The 26,550-nt window shown below is 41.4% G+C and overlaps 1 protein-coding gene across 1 annotated transcript in view; it reads left to right on the plus strand.

Moving 5' to 3' along the window:
* The window catches only part of notch2 (notch receptor 2), a 52,321-nt gene that overhangs the window by 8,092 nt on the left and 17,679 nt on the right, over positions 1-26,550 (plus strand). The window contains exons 2-10 of the mRNA XM_086047059.1: positions 7,528-7,609; positions 19,913-20,187; positions 20,550-20,757; positions 21,537-21,670; positions 23,047-23,169; positions 23,490-23,723; positions 25,182-25,337; positions 25,815-26,000; positions 26,403-26,516. Coding sequence (XP_085903185.1) covers positions 7,528-7,609; positions 19,913-20,187; positions 20,550-20,757; positions 21,537-21,670; positions 23,047-23,169; positions 23,490-23,723; positions 25,182-25,337; positions 25,815-26,000; positions 26,403-26,516 — 1,512 coding nt within the window. The remainder of the gene's footprint in view (positions 1-7,527; positions 7,610-19,912; positions 20,188-20,549; positions 20,758-21,536; positions 21,671-23,046; positions 23,170-23,489; positions 23,724-25,181; positions 25,338-25,814; positions 26,001-26,402; positions 26,517-26,550) is intronic.

Here is a 26,550-nt window from a genome sequence, read left to right on the forward strand (position 1 = left end):
ACTGTAATTTTGCTGACTTGGGCTCCTCTAGTTTGTTTTCTCTTGTCGGAAGTAATTGATGGCCTTGTAAACGCTATTGGTTCCGTCCCGACCAAGAATTTTCCCTTCACCACTCAGACTATCTTCAACTTTCCAATATAGCTATATATACACTTATATACTGTAAATATACACTTAAAAACCCTGATTTTGAATCATTTTTAAGCTTTGTTAAAAAAGGGACATTTTAAATTGAGCGACCCGGGTTCTGTTGGATTTGTTTGTTTTCCATGTTTAAAAAAAAAAAAAAAATTCCAAGTGAACCAAAATAAGTCAAAACAGTCCGCATAAGATCGTTACTGTTGCATATCGGCAAGTAGTGTAAACAGAAAGAATGTTTTATGGTAAAACATTGCTAGGAGGGGAATACTTAGTCTTTGTTGCTACTTTCAGTAATTACCAGCACAGTCACCGAGGCTGCAGTATACCAGCAAACAAAAGAGTGCAATTTAAGCTAATTATCCTTCTTTACATGGTGATGCTAAACTAACAATAAACTCAAAAGGTGTAATTTAAAGTAAACACTGCACTTAAATGTAGCAAAGTAAAAAGTAAGTGCTCAATTAAAGTATATTGATTTATAAAACGTAAATAATTCTGTACTTATTGTAAATATGCAATTTAAGTTGCCTTTAAGACTGAAACGGGTCCTCGAATAATATGAGTACCTCGGTTCAAAAAAATGCCTTGAGTACCCACTTATTTACTTGAAACTGTCAGGAAGAAGGCCAACTTTCAAATAAATCTTACTTACCAAATAGTATATGGACATCAATGCCAAGGTATGCTTTTATTTGGAAGTTGTAGCACCGGCAGCTTGTCGGGGTGTAACGGCTGACTTGACACTCTTGCAAGTCTATGTTTGGGGCGCCGTTTATTGCCATCACAAACTGTTACCACCGAAGACAAAATCACAACGTTGTCCTGAAATATTGTCCAGTGGCTAATTAAGGGTGCTAGAAAATACGACTTAATCACGCTGGCACGGTTTTGTACGGCGCTTGTTGCCAGCGTTTAGCTACTAGCCGCGCTAGCCCCGCTAGCCGGCCTGGCAGTGCTCAATGATTTCTGCACACTTTGTTGCTCACAGCTGACACAGTCGCCGTTCCTACTGATCACTTTTTGATATATCAGTATATTTAAAATATCCATTTTTTTTTGGTACGAATGCCCGATTATTTGATAGAATTCACAGTAGGATATCCGGGTACCAAAACATTTTATAGCTGCAGACCAAATGGACCAAAAGACTGATTGCACCACGCGTGTGTCTGTCTGGTGTGAAATGCGGTTTATTTGTGCAGTGCCTCAGCCCTGCACTCTGAAAACAAAGCAATTTGTTGAGCGACTCACAACACTGCATTATTTACTGACCCCCACTTCTGCCCACTGCCCTTTGGCTTTGTTGTTGATGTGGCATGAAGTCGTCTAACTTTGCAATGCACTTGCCATTACTTCTTTAGTCTTTTCCATTCCGAGTGTTGTACATGCAGATAGTTTGAAGCAGCGTGTATGATTTAAGGTAGGTGTTCTCAAACCTTTTGAGTCTAGGGTGCCCTTGCAGGGGAGAAGTTTTTTTTTTTTTTTTTTTTTTTTTTTAAAGAACCCCCTCATAATTCCAGTAAAAATTAAGCCACGTTAATAATTTATATAAGAAGTCGCCTCTTTGTTTTATGCTGCAGGTTCTGACACGATCATCCATGGGTGAGATCGGCAGTTACTCATTCCGATATCGATCACATGAATTAGCTGCACATTTTTCAATTTTAGAGCTGCTCACTAATGATTATTTTCGTAATTGATTCATCTGTAGATATTTTTTTGATTAATTTGCTTGGTGAAGCTTATTCTTGGTCTCATCAGTTTATAAAAGAGTTTTGTGGCTCATCTGTGCTTGTTCTTTTTGCTGATGAATGGTTTGCACCTTGTGGAAAGTGTGTGAACATTTCTTCTTTCAACGTATTTTTTGATGATGATGATCATGATGGCCAAAGCAGAATCAATTCTGAAGTCTACAAAACCATTTTGTCTGGCAATTTCGAAACTAATCGGGAGAAGCTTCATCATGCAACAAGATACTGACCCCAGACACACTGCCAACACAACAAAGGACTTCATCAGGGGAAAAAAGTGGAAGGTCTTAGACTTACCAACCTAATCACCGGACCTTAACCCGATGGAGCATGTATTTTACCACCTGAAAGGAGATTGATGCAAGAAACCCCCAGAAACAAACAAGAACTGGAACAGACTGCGGTAAAGGCCTGGAAAAGCCTTTCAAATGGAGAAAGCAACAGTCTGGTGAATATTATGAGTTGCAGTTAATGCAACTAAGAGTTATGCGACCAAATAGTAAATGTTAGTCACTTTAAATTCACTTAATCATATCCGTCCTGTTCGCTCACTTGTAAAGTGCGTGTCTTCAAAGAAAAGGTGCTCTGTCCTGAGTTGTCTAACACATTTCGATGTAAATGTAGATAGATGTAAACACTGCTATATTGCTTTTTTTCAGTAGTGTCCCTCTTTTATCACCGTTTTTCAGGCAAGATTTAAAGGGCACGCAGGAGGAGGTATGTCCCACATATGGACTCCCAAGCTATGGCTCTCGGAAACCCGGGGAGCCGGGAACCCCAGTTTCATATTTGGGACTCTGCTCCAAATGTTCCTGCACCAGTTTGCGATTTGTGTGCTTTATACCATCTGGGATGAGACTAGATCCGAACTGATAAAGTTCCAGAGTTTTACATGCATCACAAACTTGGTTAAAAGTATTAGTAATGGGGCCATTTTTTTGGTTGTTGCTTTGCCACGCCCGTGCCTGCTTGACCAGTTTGCGCTCAGAGTCTTTAATCCTCATGCATTAAATGGGTGCCAGTCAAAATGTGGAACGAAGAAAGGTGTGAGCGCTGCAGAGAAGCGCGACTACAGGAGGCGATGTCTGTGGTTGGGAAGTTGAGGGAATTACACAAAGCGTTGTGTCTGCCCTGTTCAACGGGTTAGAAAATTAAGTGGGAATTACCGCAGGCTGCATTCCTCAGCTAAATAAGCCTGCAAGCCCGGAGACAGCCAGCCAGGGTGCACGGAGTAAGTAGTAAGTACAAGTCATGCTGCGAAGTTGCTTAGAAAAAAATATTTGGGGTAGTTAGACTTTGTGACGTTTAAAAATTGTTTCACACACAGTCACTGAGACCAGTCATTGAAGAAGGGTCATCTGTCGTCTGGTTCTTCTTATCCTATTCCCTAAAAACAGCTTCAAACCAGACAAAAACTTTGGACCTGAGTGAGCAGAGGGAAAGTCCCTAAGATGGTTTGGTCGGTTTTCACAATTGCTGTCTGTCTGATTTTTCTTTTGTTTTCTTTGTTTTCTGTCAGACACACACTGGCTAATTTTCCACTCAACAAGCTCTACCAACCCCTCTGCGCAATTACAAATGCCAGTGGACCGTCAGCCGCCTAATTCGTGGGTCACGCCATCACTTACATTAGAATCTTGATAGTTTCTGGTTTACTACAGTGGTGCCTTGATTTCCGTGACCACGCTCAGAACTGAAAACCACTTTATCTCATATCCTCTTTCGTCGCTGAAATGAAAGGTAATGCCATTAATGTAATAACCAATAACCTAGCATTATAATTCCCAACGTCTATTTAATTAGCAAATAGCACTCTATAGTATTGTACTTAGTACAGTACTACAAACGTGCAGTAATAACATGATAAAATAATATAAAAGATGAAACCGTTTTTGCGTCATGATTTCATGCCTCAGTGCCCATTGACATTAATTGACAACCAATTTTGGTGACCAGTAGGAAATATAATACAGACATATGTAATAAGCGAAGGTTTTCACATTTAGGTGACTCCGTAAGCTGCAATAAAATTAGTCGTAAATCATCTTTCATCATTGAAATGAGTAGAAATGCCATTAATCCGTTCCTGCCACCCAAAAAAACCCCAAACAAATATTTTTTAATAAGAATGAGAAATATAGCGCTCTATAGTAGTGTGCCTTATAAAAATGGCATGAACATAAAGAATTTTTGCCACATTTTTTTTGGCTTCAGTCCTATATATGTTTTGCTGCTCCTTTTCCTGTGCGTACCTTGGCCACCTAGTGGCATTGTAATACAGACACAAATATACAAAGACGGTCACAACTCTTCATTAAGCTGCAGTAATATTAGTCGTTCTTCGCAGAGGATAAAGAACATTTCGTTCCACCGTTTGTGTTCAAAGGTCACAAAGTTTGCACAAAGGGTTATATATTTTGCATTGTGCATTAAGCCAATGGGCTTTCTTAGGTTTTGTGGTTTGTGTTTAACTTTCATCTGGGATGGCAATAAACACCTTGGCCTCTTATGACCAATTGTTCTCTGGTGAAGTTACGTAAGTCGGATCACTTGTAAGTCGAGGTAGCATTCTATTTTAATGTCAGGCTGCTGTATAAGGACAAAGAAAAATTCTCACATCCTGTCATGCTTTGGTTTGAGTCACTGCTTCCAATCCGAACGTGATGTCAGAAGACCAAATATTTCGAGTGTGCTGTTTGTGTGGGCCAGCAGAGCTTCCCTCGGGGTAACGGTGTTTAGTTTGAGCCTCATCTCCCTCCTTCCATGCTGAGCTAAGGGTATTTTATTGCACGTTTCCACGGCAACAGCTTGGAGCGCAGGATCTGAGGGGCTTGTACAGCGATTCCAGGAAATGACTTGACTTCCTCACTTAGCGTGAACAACTTCCTGTCCTCGGCTACGTGGATGTGTGCCAGGGCTCAGGGACGGCGGTTTGTGTTTAGTCTTTGCGTGTTGTTTTCGTAATTACTTCCCCCTCACTGTCTCGCAGGTCAATCACTCTCTCTTGTTTTGTAGTCCACTCTCTCCCTCCCCTCCGTCAAGCTCCCTCTTGGATCTCTGTGGGGATCCGCAAAGCATTGGCGAGTGCGAAGACTGTGGGGTCAACCTCAGAACATCTGACATGCTCACATGCGCTGTTTTGTAGAGGAACTTAATACTAGGACCCGAGCAATATGTTTTTTTTAGGCTGATTCCGATATTTGGCAGAGTAAAAGTCCAATAACCACTGGCCGATTATGTCAAATCATATATGAATAAAATAACTCCCTTAACGGTTAGGGCAATATAGATATGCTTTACAGGCAGAACATTTGACAGTTTTACAATATTTTTACAATACTTTGCCTTTAGTATTTAACTGCAGATTTGTTTTTTTCCCCCCGATTTATTAGTTCCTTTGGGGCAAGGGAATGTTTGAATGTCATTATTTCTGCCTTGTGTTGTAATGTGTAAAAAACAAAAAGAAAACGTTTTTTTTAATTTGGCTTTTTAATTTAAAATAGCAAATATATAAACGATTAATGGGTGCGGAAATAATAATTACATTTTTTAAAAATTCATAGTTACAAGTCGTTGCTTGGTCAATTATCATTGTTTTTCTTCGTATTGTCCAGCAATTAAGTTACTGTAACGCTTTCGTATGTCGGCGTGGAAAGCCAAAGTTGCCTATGCACGTTGAATGGGGAAAAAAACAAACAAATGCAAAATGAGAACACTCGTAAGAACTCTGGCCAACTTCAGTTCCTTCTACTATTTAATAGGACACACCAACTTCCAACACACGTTCTAGCATTAGTTTTTTTTTTTACAGTATTGGTGCATCACCCACATTTTGAGATCCCAACTTTAGCCTTCACTTTTGGCATTTACCAAAGTAACGTGAACTTCCACATCCACACATACTGAAAATCACAATTTATTTGTTTCTCCATCCACCGCAACAGGGCGTGCATGCAGAATTTTCAAATGTTTTAAAAGTTCAAATCAATTGGCTTGCGTGCAGATTATATTGAGACAGTCTTTTCTCTATTACAGATCTCGTGGTATCTGCTACCTATTAGTGTAGCTCACATGTACGTCAAATGTTCCACCAAGTATGGACCAACCCAAAGTGTTCTGTCCACATAAATCAGATCTGAAATAGTTCAGTGTTCCCAGTGGACTGTAATGATATAGCGTGTGTGTGTCTACGCTCGGATTATGAATTTCACGCGAGTTTATGTACAGGCATCCCACTATCCCCATGTCTAATGGACTATGCTGTCAGACTATGGTCTCGAAGGTATTAGTCACCATTTCAGAATGAACTCTGCGCACGTTCTGATTGCCATCACGTCTGCTTCTATTCACAGAGACTCTTGAACTTAAGTCACCCTGTGATTAATTACAGGCACAGGAAGTAACACCACTGCTCAGCGTACTTCCTGTATCGCTCTGACTCTACTTGTTGGCGTTTCCTTCAAATCAACTGACCCTGCCTCAGATCAGCTTTGTCAAAATGCTGAATCACACATACTTTGACAATTAAGACTATTGCTAGCAAAAGTGCAGGAATTCTCAAACTAGTGTAATTTATCTGTCTAATCCATCAAAATGTATCGCAAACCTTTCGGCAATATATCGGGAGCCTTGGACTCCTGTTTGTTGAATTGTGTGTTTCTTGTTTTCTGAAAATATTCAAAAATGACTAGGCAAAGATGCTATTAGGCTAATGAATTATGATTCATCACAGTCACATTCATCCTGGCACGTCTTTCTTCATTTGGATCCATGCTGCATTGATTAATAAAGGCTGGAACACTACATGTCTTTTTGCTTGCATGCGCCACTTGGGTGTCAGCAAAGACCACTTGAGCTGTGGCCCGGTGCCCACACAATGGCCGGTGTGTGTGGCTATGAGTGTTTCATTGGCGGGGAGATAGGCGGGCTTTGTTTTCGTTCCTCAAGGCTCATTTCTGTCTGCCGGCCCATCCGGCAGCCCTGTGACCATTCGCTAATCTGAGGCCAACCTTACTGCGTTAAATTGGACGCTGTCGCACTGCTTCATCTTGCACCAGGAGAAGGAAGAGCCATATGTGGCCTAAGGGGCATGTTCCGTGATGCCGTTAACTGGAATTTGATCAAAGTGGTGTCCTGCCTGTTGCCCCCATTTTAAAGTCTGAAAATGCAAACAAAGTGGACGTTTCTGAAAAATTGAACATCTATGCTTATTTGTGTTAGTTGGTCTATGGCGTTTCACATTATACGCGAGCCGGCGTTCATTAAATGGAATTATAAGGTTTGATTGAACATTTTGGTTTTTCAATATACAATGCTTAATGCTCTTATGTCACTTTTACAATTAACTTAAATTGGGAGTGACAAACAGCTGAAAGCAAGCATACTTACCCTCTTATTTGGAGAACTGCACATTTGGTTTTCTCAAAATGATGTTATATAGGGATGTAACGATTCAATCGAAAATCGAAAATGGAAACAGAAATCGCATTTTGCCAAACCATGATTTTTTTTCCCCCAGATTTGCTGATATTGCAAGAGACAGCATTTTTCATAATTTTGCCTATTTTCTCTGAACAATTCATCAGTCTGACAAAATTCCGGACTTGTCTCTGACCTGTCTCTTTGTCTCTTGCAGCTCTTCAGTGTGTGGATGACAAAGCACCGTGTGTTAACAACGCTACCTGTCAGACCTTTAGCAATGGCACCGGATACTGCAGGTAAGACCGAGCTAGCTGTGACTACAAAGGTGAACACTATTGGTGTTGGATGTGAAAGAAAGTAGACAAACAGGGCTTTTATATCAATGCTCAACACCATGAGGTTTCGCTCAAACAGAGTGGAGAATAATGGACTCCTCTGTGTGAGAAAGTGCACCGCTACTGGGAACAATACCAATACACACATTTCCCCCTCCAACATTTTATTTAGTACCTTGAATGTTATTATAATTTGTCTTACTTCAGATTTAATACATCTTGGCATCGCCAGTATTTTATTTTCCACTATTTTTTCCCCAGGAGACTTCAAATCTGTGAAAAGACCTACTTAGAACAAATGTAATCAGACATGTTTATTTAGAACTTGAGTTACAACAATAGAACCACATAGTAGTTGTATTTGTTTTTTTTAATACCAAATGTATCATCAGATCATTAAGGAGAAGCGTTTCAATGTGCAGTACGGTATTTATTTGAGATGATTGTGGTTGGGAGATTGGAGATTCCCGGTCTAGTGGCTGTCCTTACAGATTGTAGCTCAACTTCCCACAGTTGATGTCATGTTGTTCGTCTTCAGACAGTAAAATCGTTCGGCTTGAATCAACAGTGGCTTTCGAAAACGCATATTCGTATGTTTGCGCCATCTGCATTGCACGATTCGGTGCTTTACTGAGCTGAGTGGTCCTGTTGAGTTTATACAGTATGAGCTCTGCTTTCTGACGTCTTTTCTTACCTTCCAATTAAAATCGCACAAATGTAATTAACTGTGTCGCCCTGTGAACATATTTCATCAGGTGTAGTGTGAATCACCATGTGCTTTGGTTCCCACACCTTTGGGAATGCTCGTAGTCACTCTTGTAAAAGGGGAGACGGAGTAAGCCACATATCTTATTCACTGTTTGACATTCTTTCTGTCTTCTTGAAGGTCAGATAGTGAGTCTCATTCTTCTGTGTGTGTATCTGGTGGCTTGAGAGATGCACGTCGTACGGCCAAGGTGATCAGCAAAGCTTTATTTCCAACTAATCCAAAAGACGAAGGAGCCCCTCTGCGATCAGTCACCTTGATCACCGTTTGATTATCAACCGGCTGCCAATAAATCTTGCCATAAACCGACAGAATGACACATTCCTGGCTGGTGGTCAGGGTGGATATTAAACAACATTGATTTACCAAGACCCTTCCAGGCCCCTCTCTCACGCTCTCTCTCAGTTCGAAACAGATACAGTACATCATGGATGGCTTAACTGTGTTTTGCACACTGTATCTGTCTTGCATACTGAGGCCAAGGCAACAGCAAAATATCAGGTGACATGTTTAAGGTCATCCTGACTGTCAAGTGGCTAATTGAGGATTAACTGGAATCAGAAGGTTTTCAGCTGATGCCGGATGAGGAGTTGAAATCGTCCTGTTTCTTATGCTTCCACTTGCTCTTGTGAACATTGACTCCTTGTTTTATTCAGTGATCAAAACGATAAAACGCAGCCACACAGAGAGGACTCTTTCAGTTTTGGAAGAGTCAGCTGACAAAGTGACTGCCTACTGTTATACTGATTAACTCATCAATCGAGTTTTTTCTTCTTTCTGCACATAGACAAAGACTAAGTATACACATCCCTACGCACACTTGCCCGTTTCTGTCCCGCCTTCCCTTCGCTGCTGCTCAAAGGGCTCGTTGTTAACCAAATCAAATTTTCTATTTGCTCATCTCTTCTGTGAATTAAAGCAGTCGCTTGTAAGTAAACAGTCACTCCAGCCTTTTAGCCCAAGCAAGCGTGATTATGTCACATGGATCATTTTTGGGATCAGGCTGGACAAACTGCATTCTATTAAAGCAGGGACAACTTTACAACAACTGTTTAGTGAACCTCCATTGCATCAATGTTCATCTTTCACGTAGATTTTTAAGCGATCGTTATTAATGTTTTTTACAGTATGCAGGTAAGTCGGAATGTAGAGTCGCACGCCATCAGTGTAGCTGCAACATGCCGAGCAGTGTATTGGAAGACATGCAGGGTCATTGTAAAACAGTACCACAGTTTTCATGGTCGTTTTTCCCACAGAGCAGAGGAAATATTTGTAAGGGTTGGCAAACGGCCGAAGGATGGATCATTAAGCAGACTCCACAAACGATGAGCAATCGAAGAGGTTTCATTGATCCAAAAGTAAATACAGAGGATGAAATACCGTGACGACAAAAGATGGTGTCGAAAGAACAACTTGCACAGAAGAAAAAAATGAACCAAAAAAATGCACAAGGTAGAAAATAACAAAAGTACTTACATGCAAAACAAACTAACCGTAAGTATTGCTGGCATGAGCGAGACAAATACAGTGCTGGTGAAAACAGAAACACTTCATACAATAATAATAGCACCTTCCTTCCGCTGATGCCGCACCGAATTACTAGTGAGAATGAATTGCCAGCACGTGCGGCAAAGAGGCTCCGTCCTCCAGCGATCCCAAAAGGAACAGTGGAGACAAGGAAAAAAAAAAATCCATCTTAAGTAGTCAGAAAGACAACACATGACAATACGTGACAATTAGTATTGTTGTATTCTATATGTATGGTTTGCTGCTCTATTTATGGTAAATGTTATTATCAGAATAATGATTCTATGCTAATTTCCATTAGCCTTTCTATGGGGTTTAGCATTATATGATAGCATTAAGCCTAGTGGCGTTTTCATGGTTTGTTTTAACATCTCGTCTGAAGACGAGCAACATGACGTCCGCAATGGAAAGTCGATCAACATCCTCGCACTTGTCCGTCTTGGAAATTCCTCCAGCCAGTATTGTTCTTCTCAATACAATGCAGGAAATGAAACAGCAGTTACGAACATACAAAGAGAGATTACTCAATTAATTGATTTGCATGCGGTGGCTTTTAAATGAACCTCCTGAGGCATCCGTGCAACCTGAAAAAAACAGAGCTATGCTACTCCTATAGTACATGCATCTGTTTTTTATCATGTAAATCCTTAGCTTGAACTACTTGCCATGCTTAGAGAGCTCACAGATCACATTTTGGACAGCAAGAATGTTATCATAAGGAGCAAAAGTGAATAAGAAAGCCTGCCAGCCTGCCTTTTAGGGCAGGGTTTAGAAAAGCTGCCCAACCAGTGTCACTGCAAGCCATTGATCTGGGTGTGAAGAAAAAGGTATGTGTCCTGTATAGGATCTGTGGAAGTCCCAAAATTGCTTGGTATGCTGCTCATGTCTTGTATCATTACTGAAATGTCACATGCTGTACATACATTTCCACAACGTGGTATGTCCTTCCATAGTTTGATCTGATAGTATGTTTCCTTAAACATTTCAAGCTTGTTTTCAAATTGGCCAACTCACTGTTAAGTTGGATTAATTTCAAATTCGGTGTCACAAAGTGGTCAGAGGGAGCGTGGCGCCAATGTTTGCTTAATTGTTAGCATAATTCTTCACATTAGCATTCAGTGTTCGTCAGCAAAATGGGACCTTCAGGACTGAAGTGGAATAGCAATGACTCAACCATACAGTGGGAGCACTCCAATCTTTGGCTTTTAGGTTCTCACGCAGGAGATGTAGTTCACAAAAAAAAAACCTTTCAAAAATCACAATGTTTGTCCCACCTTAACAAGGAGAAATTTTACCATGCGGCGGTGTACGGATGGAGCAGTTCAGAGAGGTAAGAAAAGGTGAGGCCATTTAAAGATTTGAAAACAAATAGCAGAATCTGAAAATGAACTCTAAAGTGCACAGGAAGCCGAGTAGGAGTTATCTGCTCCCTCTTACGTGTTCCGGTTAAGAAGCTTTTTGAAGCAGCTGGAGACGTTTGAGGGAGGACTGGCTGACTCCAAAGTACAGTGTAGTTCAGTGATCCAGCCGAGATGTGATGAAGGCATGGATCACTGTTTCAAAGTGCTGCCGTGAAAGAAAAGATTTCATCTTTGCCAGCTGCCTGAGGTAAGAATGCTGGACTTATCTACCGCGCAGACCCACTTTAAAATCACTTTCAACTTAAAACCCAAGTTTGAGGTCAGCTGGCTACACAATCTAAAGCCATTGTTAGGGTTAAGACAGATCAGGGTTATCATTCCAAACCAAATTGTGCCACTTAAACACAGGCCGTAATTTGACGTTGAAAGGTGACAAACTGCCACATACCAATCATACTTAACATCATCTCCGCTTGTGTGCCGTGCTGTGATGAAGACAAGACACGTTGTGGGAGTACTTTGTGCTCTGGTAGCAGTGTTATGCAAACCACATAACATGCTATGGAAAGGTAGATGTCGAGTTATCAAACCCTTCTTTTGGCCCTTCTTATATAGTGGGGTGGTGTTTGAAACAGATGAACTTTACCTCCTACACAGAGCATCTTTTTCCCCCCCTCGGTCGCTCTCTCACAGTCAGGTTTCAGTAAAAAAAAAAAAAAAAGAGAAGAACTGTGTTGTGTAGACCTGCTGCCTGTTTGATCTGACAGGCAAAATTTGCCTGCGGTGCAGACAGAGGAAGAGAAAGGGCCAAAAGAAAAGAGGATGTCTCTTTTCAGGTAATCTGAGAAGAACTACCCCAGAGCACAAATTCTTACTGATGAGAGAGCAACAAGTGAAGGGAATCGGGGGAGGGAGGGTCGAGGCAAGCACTGTGGGAGGGACTATAATTTTCGTCTCGCTACGGCGCTTTCGTCAGACTGTCACTCATTCATCCATGGCCGAATCCCTTCATTGGACTTTGAGATGCCCCAGAACTAAACTAGCCTCATTATTCTTCGACATATTTTCTTGCAGCCTTTGGCTTTGACATCATTTTGAGAGATTTACCCGCCAATGTATACATCCCACTCATCCAAGGCGTACTGATGCAGTTTTTGTCTGAATTGGAACTTCCGCCGACACTCAGCGGATAAATAGCAAATAATAAGTATGGAACCGAAAAATAAAATACAGTAACATATCAGAATTTTAAAAACTGCAAAATATCATGCATGTAGTCATTGGCAGTCTCAAACAGTATGCTGACAATTTGTGCGATGCATGACAGATTCAATTTGAATTGGCAGATAAAGTAAAATCAATAAACTGTAGTGCCTGAGATTGTAAATCTCTGGAAGACCTGTGGCTCTCCCCAAGATCACTAGATGCGGTTAAAAATGTCACCACAATGATAAGAGCTTCTTTGTGTAGGATGTGGCTCACTCTCTGGTGAATGAAGTCGTCCTTGGAACGATGGGCTAATTCACACAGTAGTGCAGCCATTTTTGTTAAAAACAACTTCATAGTTTGCTTGCTTGCCTGTCCCGTCTGACCTAACCAAAAATACATTATTTCATGTTCTAAAAATAGGTGCTTCTTTTTTCTTTTTCTTCCGGAGCCTGGTCTATGGGATTTTAAACGCTCACACCCACTCACTAAAGCAGACTAACAAACATGTCGTAAAATGCTAATGAGTCATTTCATACCAGGCTGCTATAAGACTAGTAAGAAGACTTACAAAACAGTGGGGAATGTAGCAACCAGCCCCCAGTGACAGTTTCTTCCCGTCACTCACTGATGATAAGGAATGCCAAAAGTAACTCCATGTAGGTTTGAAGTTATGTATTGTTATGCTTAATACATAGTAGCAGTCATCCAGTCTTTCAGAGCTTTGCACACAATTTAATTTAAGCAACAAGTGCTCATTTCAAACTGGCATCTGTAGAAGTGACACTCCAACAGAGGTTTTCACACTACAAAACAGTCCCTTACAGTAAATCAAGAACCACAAAGAATCAAAGCTCTTTAAAGTCGGCACAAATCAGACACGGCTAATGTGAGTAACACTTGTTTTCTTTGCGTTTTTGACAGAAATTTGCAAGTAAGATAATGACTGTTCATAAGTTTTGAAGGTCTATAGTTAGGCCTCATTACAACCACAAGGACAAGATAATGACTGAACACCATGTCGAGGTCCTGTGTTGTCTACCGCAGTTTCTTAGATGAGTCTTTTTGAAGCATGTCACTGGGAAAAAGAAAAAAAAAGTCAGAGCTTTTACCACATGAGCCCACGATGGACTCCACCCTATTTTGACTTCTTATTCTTGCCACTTTGATGTTTTTTTTTTTTAGTGAGACTGCTCAGCTTCTTGCTTTCTCTGAAGACTTTTTTCTTTCTAAGTCGGGTTAGTTTTGATTTTCTGTGCTGTCTTGGTTTTTTATTCTATGCATAAAATATCCAGCTCCTTAGTAAGGTCTTAGGTTCTTGGCTTGCCAATAAAATGAAAATAAATATGCCTTATGCATTTGCTACACCACAAAGAAGGAAAATGGGTAAGTATACAAAATTAGGCTTAAAAATCTTGAAAAATAAAGCCTTTGTCTCCGCTCTCAAACGATGCGGGCATGTCCGCTGAATGTGTGAAACCATGTCCCTGCGGAAAATTAGATGGTCCTTTGTCTAGCATCGATGTTTTGCCGACAATACATGTTTGAGCTGTGAAAATATATCTGCTGAAGGCCTTTGGTGGCTGTATTTTATGCTACCAATCACTTGCCACCAGCTAGCCCGCAAGCTAACAGGCTTCTGGAGTTTCTCTTGGCTGGCAAATGGGTGGCAATCTTGTTGGAATTTAAATAACAAAACCAAGTTGCTATTTAAATTGTGGCATCGAGGGAAGATGCATTTTACATATTTTTAGTGTAGACATAGATAGCTAGCTAACAGCACTGTGCGCTGTGAAGGTAGAATCTGATGGGAACGAAGGTGTTCAAATTCATATATTGTGGCGGACGGGTGAGATTTGTTCTATTTTGCCCCAAAGCAGCCATTTTGTCTGTGTGGAGGCATTCGATAAAGCCAGTAATGTATTATGCACTTGACTTTTGACGTCCAAACATGCACACACAGGGCCACGGTACATTGAACAGACTTTAGTCAATGCAGCGACGCATTCATGGTGTGAAATGTGAGCCGATTTATCCACGCTCTTGCACTCACACACTGCTTTCCTGCGATTGCCGCAGGGGGAAAGCATGATGGAGTTATTAGGCTTCTTTGAGACTAGATTAGGGGTTGGAAGGTCTGCAGTTGAAGCTTGAACTTTGGGGAACTGGAGGAGGTGGGGCGAATTGGCGCGGATGAAAGTGGATGGGACACAAGGGGAATATGCAAGGAGCCTGTTATAAGGATTAGGAAAGAAACTAGTGTGAGAGACGTTATTTGTGACATTCAACCCAACCCTCTCCGCTCATTGAAGCCCCACGGCCAGCCGGGACAGGCTGAGGTCAGCATGAGGTAGAGGAGGGAGAAAGAGTGCGGAGAGAAGGGAGGAGTGTGTGCGTGTGTGTATGTGAGTGTGTGCGCAAGATGGGGGCGCTAATGTGAACCAGCTGTGGAAACCTGACACCTTGAGTGGGCCAGAACTACGAGGTGGAGGAGTGAGAAAGAGGTAAAGAAGGGCTGCAGAAGGCTGGGAGAGAAGGATCGAGAAAAGATGAAGCGGGGGGAAAAAAAGCCGTCACGGAACAGGACAAAGAATCCCATAGACGACGCGGTCACACAAACCCGCTCTACTGCAGTTTAGTTGCGTTTATGTGCAGACATTCTTGCCTGTGCTGTTGAGTTGTGGATGACAATGCTGAGTAATGTGCCAAATGTTGAATCCATTGACAGAATACTTCCTCCCCGGTGAGACACCACTCCCTGACAATAATATGAATCATGCACAGCCTTGTCTGTTTGCCACGGGTTGGAACGATACTTCCTGATGCTAATAAAGAAAGCACTCCGTCTGGCTCTGGAACCAGAAGGACAGGGTGCTATCATTTTTTTGACACTTTGGGTTCCGTCAACATGGGTTGGACGGCAGCGATTTAATAAAACAGTGGAAGAAAAGCTAACTTCCCGTCTTCCCATAAGCAACGTTTGATATTTTGACTTTCAAAGTCAGTTTTTTTTTGGTTTTGCTGCAGTTAGTGGTCACTGCTCCCATGAGTGCTAATTAAAGGGCACTGACCTAGGACATTCTATTTGATCTGAGTGACAAGGATACCAGAAAAAAAGCATCCTGGTGTTCATTTTCTTGATTATCCATTGGGAAAATGGACAAATAATCGATTCTTTATCATGCCATAAAGCATTGGTGGCAAAAATTAAGCTCAGCTTCCCATCACTGATGCCATATTAATTTATTAAGTTAAGCAAATTAGCATTGATGGAAGCAACAATGCCTTTTTTGCTCCTAGAAACAATTAATCAACAATTAGTTCCTAGACTTTTGATTGCTCAACTTTGGAGTTGTTTTGAGTTATGAGGAATGAGGAATGGAATGATCTTAACTCATTCACTGCCAAGGACATATTTATTTGTCTTTTCACAGTCCAGTGTGTCATTCCCAGGAATTTATTCATATTTTTTTTCTATTTTTTTTTTTTCAGACGTGAGGGTAAAAGAGTCACGTCTGCGGTGGTGCTTGCAGCTGTACGCAGATGTATGCATGCAGCCGTCCTGGCCTGAAACACCGTTATTATCTCTTGACATGAAGTCGTAGCTCTCATAAGGAGCTGCTGTAAGCCACAACTCACTCCCAGATGGTCACATAAGAGAATAAGAGAATAAGAATGCCTTTATTGATCCCACAGTGGGGAAATTTTCATTGTTACAGTAGCAAAGATATAGGTCACACAGGGGCGGCGGCATAATGTGGCCATTAATGTATAACATTGACGGCAAACATTTAGAATCAAACCTATGTAGATATACGCAGTAACATGTGTATATACACATGTGTATACACACCAACCTACATCTACATAAAAAATATGAGGAACACTCATTTCGGCCTGTACATAGTACAGAGGAAAAAATACTCTAAGTGACAGTGCTGCAGTGCTGTAGTGAAATGTAAGGAACAGCATTGGATAAAAATAAAACTAGACTAACAGTAGTGGGGAATGTTGAGTATTGCACGGTATTACAGTAGTGGGGAATATTGGGTATTGCACGATACGAGCTCAGGTGCAGGACTGCACAATTGCACTAATGACCGCCAGTTTGTAGAGACTACACAATGTTCTTGTTAAAGAGTCTGACAGCAGCAGGCAAGAAGGAACGGCGGAATCTCTCCTTTGCACAGCGAGGGTGTAACAGTCTGTCACTGAAGGTGCTGTGGAGTGCTGTTAGGGTGCCCTGGAGGGGGTGGTCCGGGTTGCCCAGCATTGATGACAGCTTGGCCAACATCCTCCTGTCCCCCACCGAGTCCACAGAGTCCAGGGAGCAGCCCAGGACATGCAGACTAACCCAACGACCCCACTAGGCCAGACATCCAACACACAAACTCTGCAGGATTTACAACAATAAATGTAAAGGATGTAAAGAAATAAACTGGTTTTATATTGTTTTAATACAAAACGGTGTCATTAAAATCTTGTAACAAAAAAATGTAGGGGCGCTGGAACAGTTAAATGGCATTTCAATTAATGTTAAAGAACGAAACAATGTTTAATTAGATTTATTTTGAGCAAGTTGGTGTGTAAACTAGCAAACTCAGGTTTATCAATCTATCCATTTCACATGTTTTATTCACATGATAAAGGCAGAATAACCCCTGGTAGTTAATCTGAACGGCACTGGAGCACTATCCGGAACCTTTTAAAGTCACACCATTGTTACTTGTCAATAGTCATGCTTTCTTTCCAGCAAATCACAATGATTAACCTTGCTTACTTACCACTTCGTCTCATATTCCCCATAGTTATACAAGTGAAGTTTGTAATGTAAACCTAGCATTGGTGTGGAGTGTGGACACGGTGACCCGCGTGCAGGGTCTTTGTGTGAGAGTCTACTAATGTGATGTTTGTCACAGGGCAGAGGGCACTGTCATTACTCTGCGAGAAAGGGTGGAAGGATTATACTGGCTGACAAAAAAAATGAGCATTCCTTATTCTTTGAATGACGGCTCATTGTGATTTCCTGACCGGGTTGTGTTTGTGTTTAGATTCGGGAGGGACCTTGTGTGCGTTGTTGCGGGAGGGTGTGGGTGGGTTTGCTTTGCCGCAGATATACTGATGTAGATGCTAGAAAGTGGTCAACACGTGAGCTCTAATCAAACGGGCTAGAGGAGAACATGCGTAAAATCGAGATCCCAGAGGTTGTCATCATTTCACACTTAAAAAAAAGAAGCTTAGGTATATAACAATATGCCTACACATGTTAACATAAGTCAACCCATTGATGTTATTTTATTTAACTCTTTTAATGCAATGCATTAAGAAAAAAAAGAATTTTTGGGATGCCAGCTAATTCAGAGCATTGAGAGATCACTGCCTGATCTTTCAAGACTCAGAATATGTAAACACAAAAACTACCAAATGAAAGATTATTCCTCTCTCATCACATAAAAAAGTTGGTTTGTACATTTTTTAGTAATCAGCAGTAGAATGTGGTTTTGTTTTCACCCAAATCAGCTATTTTTGACAAAAAGAAGCTTTTGGTGGAAAGCTATATTTTATGCACAACACTGACTTATGCTACTCATTTTTGCTTCAAACGTCTTCTGTAAAATTCTACCAACAGTAACAAGGAAAATGTGCTTTTGATGGCAATATAATGGATTTACAAGTATTACTAGTGTAACAATTTTTCATTTGACAAACTTTACAGATTATTTGCACGCTATTTAGTTGTAGTAACGCAATTCTACAAATATTCTAGAACTGTAGCCCTCATCGTGCCTCAGTTTTTACACGCTACAGGATAGCTTTTGTGAAAGCCACTATGGCGTATGTTCTATATGGGCTCTCCAGTTATGTTACCTGAGCCTGTCTTGGGAGGCAGGTTTGTAGGGGGCCATTGTAGGAGGCAGCAGTTTGCTCAATCATCCACTGTCCCAAGACAGTGTGTCGGCGGCGCGCCTGCACACACTACAACAATGCAGGCGCACTAAGGAAACTGTATGAACTGTTGTAAATTCGCTTGTGACAAAATGATACACTTGGCAAGGTCATGCCACCCTGGGAGAAATGCAGAATAGAAAGTTTCAAAGGGAACAGTGTCCCTGATGTGATCCTTTGTGGACTTTTGGTGTTGTGTAATGTTGTAATTTCCTTTCCCGTCGGCAGAAAAAATAGTCAGATAGAGCAAATGCAGTGGCAAAATCATACATAGTGATGTTATTTTTTTCCCCAGTTATACACTACACTATGCAAGATGTTGTGCCCGTAATGAAATATGTTCAACCGAAAAAGCTTCACTGCTTATGGTGGCGTGGGCTCCAATTATGTGATGTGGTCCACATTTAAACGCAGGATCCAGGCGGCTACTCGCCATATTGCATCTAAAACACAGGCTTCTTCAGCTGGAATGGTTTGGATGGCAGAAACGGGAGGGTGGCCTTTTGGGAGTGGCTTAAGCAGGAGTGGCTGCCTGTGGTTTCATGTAGCTTCAATGCAGACGAGTGACTTGACAAACATTTGGATAGATCACGGCGTTATTTTTCTTTTGGCTTCAATTGTCTGAAAAAGAGACCTTTTTACCACTGATCATTTCTGGCCAGTCTCTGTCAACAACTTCCAGCTGACGCTACCTCACATCCTTCTGCTTTTGAACTTCTTCTTCACCATGACTGACCTTAGTTCAACCTTTATAGCTAGCTCAACTTCCCCATTGTCTAGTTTATCATATCAGCAGGGGAATTTGTCTTTAAAATCAATAGCAGGCAGGCAGTCCACTTTGTATTAATCCAACTTAATGCAGCTCTTGATACCATGACATCAGTTTTAGAGACCATCCATACAATGTAACATTTTATGTACGTCATCTGGAGCAGTTCAGAATCAATATTCAAGCAATAAAATGGCAATAACAGTAAGTATTTTATTAAAATATAATACATCATCCTCACCAGAGATGCCGGTCATCAAATGTATTCAAGTTTGCAGATCAGTAAAGACGTATTTTACTAGTCAAACAGTTGTCCTCTGACCAACCAATCAGAGGATGGAATATGCTGACATCGCAGGCTAGCTCCACGGCCCTGTGAAGAAGAATGTATGAAGGATGACTAAGGGCTTTTGATGGTCAAATCAAAAATTCTTCATAGATATACAACCAAGAAACACATTGCTTTTTTTTACATCCGTTCGTCATTAACTCTTGGACTGTTTCAAACAAATCTTTTTAGAATCAATTACCCCCTCGATTATTCCATCAATATAGTGCTGTGTTATTTGGTATGCAAATGCTTCAGTCTTGACAGTTCAGACCACAGGCAACTCAGCCAACACAGCCACTCTGTCGTGCCCACTTGAGGGTGTGGATGTTTACATATTGTTTTTTGGATCCCTGTACAGATGCGCACCAGGCTTCCTGGGTGAATATTGCCACCATAAGGACCCCTGTCATCCCGGCTTCTGCTTGAATGGCGGGAACTGCTCCGTGGGCATGCTGGCCGGCGTTCCTGTACCAGGGAGCGCCACCTGCGTCTGCCCTCTCGGCTTTATTGGAGAGCACTGCCACATTCCGCAGAACTCCACGTGCTACCCCAACAACCCGTGCGCCAACAAAGGCACATGCACCTTGCTGTCCCTCGACAAGTACACTTGCAACTGCGCCCGAGGATGGTCAGGTGAGAGAAAGTCTTCTCGGTTTCAGGCTTCGGGTTTCTGAAAGGCTAGTAGCTCGTCCTCAATAAAGTTATATTTGTTGTAAAGAGAAAAACCTCAATGCGAATATGATATGTAAATGTGTCTGAAAAAGCGAAGCGGGTGGAATCTCTGTTGCCGATATGCTCACGAGTGCTCGTGACATTACTTTTGTGACTATGAAGCGAGATAGCAAGTATTTTTTTTGCTTTTTTGGTTTGTTTTGTGGGCGGAATAATGGGATTTCATTTAATTTCATTGAGGAAACTTTATTTGCTGAATGAGGAAATGATGGAAAAAATGGATGAAGGCAATCTGCATCTTCTCCTTCCCTTTCCATTCCTAGGACCACGATGTGAGCATGAGGACAGTTGCCTGTCAAGCCCTTGTGCCAATGGCGGATCATGCCGCGCTCTGCCAGGTGGTAATTACATATGCTCCTGCCCACCTGGCTACGCGGGTCTTCGCTGCCTCAATGACACCAACGAATGCATCGCCTCCCCCTCAAAATGTCAGAATGAAGGAGTGTGTGTCAACACCCCTGGCTCCTACAAGTGAGAATCTACTTCACTGTCTACACACTTGAACCTACTGGAAACATAATGTAGCGTGAATCCACGTTTATCACGGCCGATATGTTCCGGACCCACTCGTAATGGGTAAAAATCTGCCATGTAGAGACCTTATAAAACATTTTTTTTAATACTATAATAATATTTTTTTTTTTTAAGTTTCACTCCTCCCACATGCTTTAAAAACCTTCATTGAGGAAAAGTCAACCCAAAAATGTTGTTTACAATAATATGTTCTATGCGCCCCCACTAGATGACTTATTAGTGTCAAACCAGTTTTTTTTAAAAGTATTTTTGTTGCCAATTATCACGTTTTCGCTCTCACATTTCTCCAAGTAAGAGGAAAAGCTGTTTATTTGTCACTATCATTTGAACTTTATTATTGTAAAACTGACACATAAAGACTTAAAGAATGTATATTTAAATACCGAAATGTTCGACCAACCATATAATTTCATCTAAAGTCCACTAGATTAATGCTAACATATAATGTGAAACACCATAGGGTTAACGGAAATTAGTATCAAAGTTACAGTAATTATACACCTTCAAACAACTTTACTAATACAAAACAGACGTGGTGCGAACGCTAAATTCAGACTTGTCTGAATACTGAAAAAATGTTTTTAAATAAAACCAATTGCCTAAAGATCCGCGCTTTGGCATGGGAGCAAACGATGAATCACAATATAGCGGGCGAACTATATTCAAAAGACGCGCACAATGTGTTTCTTGCCGCTGATCAGGTTTTACTTCCGCAGATGTATTTGTGGTGCCGGGTTCACGGGTCGACACTGCGAGAGCTCGTACGTCCCTTGCTCTCCTTCGCCCTGTCTGAATGGAGGCACTTGCCATCAGAATTCTGAAACCAGCTACTCATGCCACTGTCTTCCAGGTAAGGCAGGAAATGCAATGAAACTCATCTTCGTTTTGAATGTGCACGATTACTAAAAACAAACTGGTGAGACGTTTTTTATCTTGATGCGGTGGGACGTAATAAAGTGCAGCTACTTCGCTACTGTACTTGAGTACATTTTTCATCTGTTTACTTGAGTTGGATTGAGTGTTTTTCTGATGACTCATTCAGTCTACAATGCCCTTCGAGACTTTGAAAAAGAGTTGGCCTTTTTCTTGTCGGCAACAGATGAAAGAGAGTGAAGATGTTTCAATGCATTGTTTGAGATGCAAATAGTCGGGTCCTCCTGGTTGTTTTTGTATTAAACACACTGTCCTGTCACTCTGCTACAGTTAGCGAGCGGACGCCACAAACACGCAGCTGCTAGTTCTACACTATCAGGGCATGTCATAATTCTTATGTACACGAGACGTTTGTCTACATAAGCGGCATCTCAGCCTCCATTTAACCCTTCTGTGTCAACCTGAACACGCTGCGGGGGGAAAAAAAGGCCTCTCCTGTAGTTATTGCACACAATAGAGCTCAGTGTTAGACTGTTGTTGGGTTTCTATTGAAGGTTTGTGTGGCGTTTTGTCTCTACATATGATGTATGGACTGTTTGAATTGTGTGAAATACTGCATCAACAGAAAGCAAATGACATAATGACAAATGACAATGTATAGCTGTCCCTCAAATTTTCCAGCACTTAAGCGAGTGTACGTCTGATTTTTAAATGCTTTCATGACTAAAAGGGCCTGATCGATATGGATTTTTTTAGGCTGATGCTGATTCTGATATTTGGCAGAATTAAATTCCGATAACTGATAATCGGCCGATTGATTTAAAAAATATATTTTACAAATATATTTGATGCTTAAAATAATGTTTAAAGCAATAAAAATATAAATTACTGGCAGAACTTTTTTTTCTATTTTCTTTTTTTTTTTTTTTTTTTTCTGCCACGTTCTGCCTAGAGTCAAGGAGCAAACCTTCCTCAAGTAAATGTCATATACTGTATTGTAGCGACAATGAAGCCGCGCAATTCCTTGCATGCATTGCACCATGCAATGCTGCAATAAAGGTGTTAATCATTTTTGTTCATGTATGTTTATGCTACCCATAGTTTGTTGATTGTGTCATATTTAACTGTCGGGTTACATTTATATTGCACTTTAGGCGTTATCTGGCAATTTACCGGCTGTGTAAGAAGTAGTGTGTATCAACAAAACCTTCCTCTCCTTTCCTTGTGAGACTCTTCAGTGCCATAATATGCTCTCAAGCTGTGAAGGTTTTGTCACGATTCCTCTGATTGCACATGCAAGTCTATTAACATGGTTGGATTAACATACATTTCTTCCACTGTACGTGGTTCCAGGATTCAATGGGACCAACTGCGAGAACAACATTGACGACTGCCCAGGTCACCAGTGCGAAAACGGTGGCACCTGTATGGATGGAGTCAACACGTACAACTGTCAGTGCCCTCCAGAGTGGACGGGTAAGACTGAATTAATGTATGCGACGTGCGGCTGGGTGTGTTTGTATGCTGCTGTGGTATTTTGGGCACTAATGGGAATGACAACTGTTGCGGGTTCTTCATTCATTCATTTTGCTATATGGTTGAAATGATATGGGCCAGCACAACTGATTCTCAAGGCCCTGGGCAGATAAGATTGACATGGCAGCAGAACAAATACAGTATTAGAGTTTAGCTTGTAAATGTATGTCAGTGCTTCCGATAGTGTTTAGGCTCGCAGAAAAGACCCACCACTGTACATATTATGAACACATTCTTCCACCCTCCTGCCCCCCTCACAGGTCAGCACTGCACAGAGGATGTGGATGAATGTCGTCTACAGCCCAACACTTGCCAGAACGGCGGTACCTGCAACAACCTGGCCGGTGGCTACGTATGCGTGTGCGTCAACGGCTGGAGCGGGCCCGACTGCTCGGAAAACATCGACGACTGTGCAACTGCCGCCTGCACCCAAGGCTCCACCTGCATCGATCGCGTCGCCTCTTTCATCTGCCTCTGCCCCCACGGAAAGACGGGTAAGCCAGTCACAACAGCACTCTTAAAACTATCGGGTGCGTCTCCTATTTGAATAAACAAACACCACACTTCAAATTGTTGGGTCTCATTTCCCTCCCCCGGGACAAAATTTAACAGTTGGTGAAACCAGGTAGCTTTCATTACTGTGACGTTGTTAAGTTTACGGCAGAGTTAAAAGAGAAAGGTCTGCTGTATTAGAGTTGAGGGGGAAATTATTTTTAAAAAAACAAGAGATAGCAAGCTACCCTTCAGTGAGTGACGAGAAGGGTTTAATTTAACGAAATAGATTATTATTCAGCGGATGTGTCAAAACTAGATCAATCGCGGGCCACCAATAGGGAGAGTTTATAGCCAGCAGCTCTACTTTCTCATTTGCTAACACCCACGGCACTCACTAGGCCAGAGCGCACCAAAGCTATACGGGCTCAAAGTCGCAGATACTACAGTAGGACGTGAGGATGCCAGTCCCGAGTGGACAAAAATGATACCTACACCCGTTATTGTGTTGAATTAATGCATAATCAATTTTTGTTAAGTTACTTGATTAATTGATGTATTAATCGGTGGATTACTTTACTTTATTCTAAAAATATTTGATACATGTAGCCTTACAATTTATCAATCAATCAATCAAATTTTATTTATATAGCACTTTTCACACATTAAATGCAACTCAAAGTGCTGAACATTAAAAACGTCAAAAAACAGCATAAAAAGAGAACTCGCTCCCGCCTTCCCTCCCTCCCTCGCAGAATACACAAAGACGGACATCGACAAGCACACCTGCGCTCACTCACACACACTTATGTTAAGAAAGGATTTGGTGAAAATAAATGCGTGTAATATCTGGAAAAAGTGAAGACAAATTGGACAGAAAAGGAACATTTTTGCATGTTTTTTAAAGAAATATTATGTTTGTATTCTTTTATTTTAAAATACATTTTTACAAATATACAAGCCTCTCTCTCCAATAAATACTTTACTTCTAAAAGGCACCCGGTACTCTGCAAGTGGGTAAATAATGGCCCCCAGCCACTATATATGAGGGAGTTAGTTACAAGTCAAAAGAAAAATCCATAGCATATTTAGAATAAAGAATGAAGTAATGTTTTTCCCCATCAAAGGTTTTCGACTTTGCGACTGCAAACTACGGAACAGGTCTAACCAGAAATAATATTTTCCAAATATAGATGGTTTTATTATTATTATTTATTATTTATTATTATTACTGCCGCCTTGTCGTCTACCCTCGGGCAGAGGCAGCAGCCACGCTTCATGGGAATCGGACTCATGTGATCACAACACAGCTGACTAGCTTGCCGCATCCAGTCTGTACTGTAGATAGTGATGACGATGTGAATGTGACATTTTGTGTGTGAATGATGTTTATTTTGGGGAATTTACTGTGTCTGCTCAGGCCTCAAAACGTCCCTTTTCTTCACTTTTTTTCCCTTTAGGTTTACTTTGCCACATAGACGACGCCTGCATCAGCAATCCTTGTAGGGAGGGCTCCCAATGTGACACCAACCCCATCAGCGGCATGTTCAACTGTAACTGTCCGCCCGGTTACGTGGGCAGCACCTGCAACGTCGATAGAGATGAGTGCAGCATAGGTGAGAATACAACAGAGGCGGGTGGTGCGTTTGGTACCTCATGGGGGACTTAGACGACCAAATGTACCTCTTAATATCACTATATCAAGTTGCCAAACCAATAGTTTTATTTCAGACATGGTTTTGGCCTGAGTGCAAAAACAACAAATAGGTAAGTTTTCAGGAACTATCAAGATGAATTCTCCCCCAAATATCTGCTAATTGGTGAATTCACGAGTAGCAAATCGCAAATCTGCGGGGCAAGACTATTTAGTTTAAGCTATACGTTTGGACATTCTCATACACATACTGGAAGCAATGCAGCTAAGAGAATGACTTCAAAATTAAGGAAATAGACTGTTGGGAATGAATACCATTTCAGGGAACAAATATTAGAATTTAACGTAGGTTGCAAATGTAGGTCTGAACTGTACCTCCACGTCGCGTTTGACATTCCTCTTGTCCGACAATAACCCCTCCCATCCTCTTCATACTCAGGAAGCAACCCTTGCGAGCACGGCGGCCAGTGCGTGAACACAGATGGCTCCTTCACGTGCAATTGTGTGAGGGGTTACGCCGGGCCACGCTGCGAACAGGATGTCAATGAGTGTGCATCAAACCCCTGCCAGAATGACGGCACTTGCTTGGATCGCATCGGCGACTACACTTGCATCTGCATGCCGGGTACGCTTGATGAAATTTTAGAAATGTAACTCGTAAAGTAGTCATTTGTCCTTTTGGCATCAACTTTTAGTGCCGGGGTGGGTAAACATTCGTACTTTGAAATCTATGTCAGTGGTTCTCAATCTTTTTACACCAAGTACCATCTAATAGAAGTACTTAACTTAATTCTACTAACCCCATCATGACCAACATTACATTTCTTTAGCATAGTAGGCCTATGTGTTCATCAATAACAAGGCTTTATTCCTAAAAAAGTTAGTTATTGTAAGCCACTCTAACATTATGCCCAGTTTATTCCTAAAAAAGTTAGTTATTATTGTAAGCCACTCTAACATTATGCCCAGTTTGAACATTGACACTGCTTACAACTTATTTATCCTTCCTTTTTATGTCTTCATGCAGGATTTGAGGGCACCCACTGTGAGATTGAGGTAAACGAGTGCCTCAGCTCCCCCTGTCTGAACCAGGGCAAATGTCTGGACCAGGTCAGCCGATTTGTCTGCGAGTGCCCAGCAGGTTGGTACGCACCAAATGTGTGGCAAGTTGAAAA

This window comes from Filicampus tigris, chromosome 12, assembly GCF_054856515.1.
Source record: "Filicampus tigris isolate MCC_2025a chromosome 12, RoL_Ftig_1.0, whole genome shotgun sequence".
NCBI lineage: Eukaryota > Metazoa > Chordata > Actinopteri > Syngnathiformes > Syngnathidae > Filicampus > Filicampus tigris.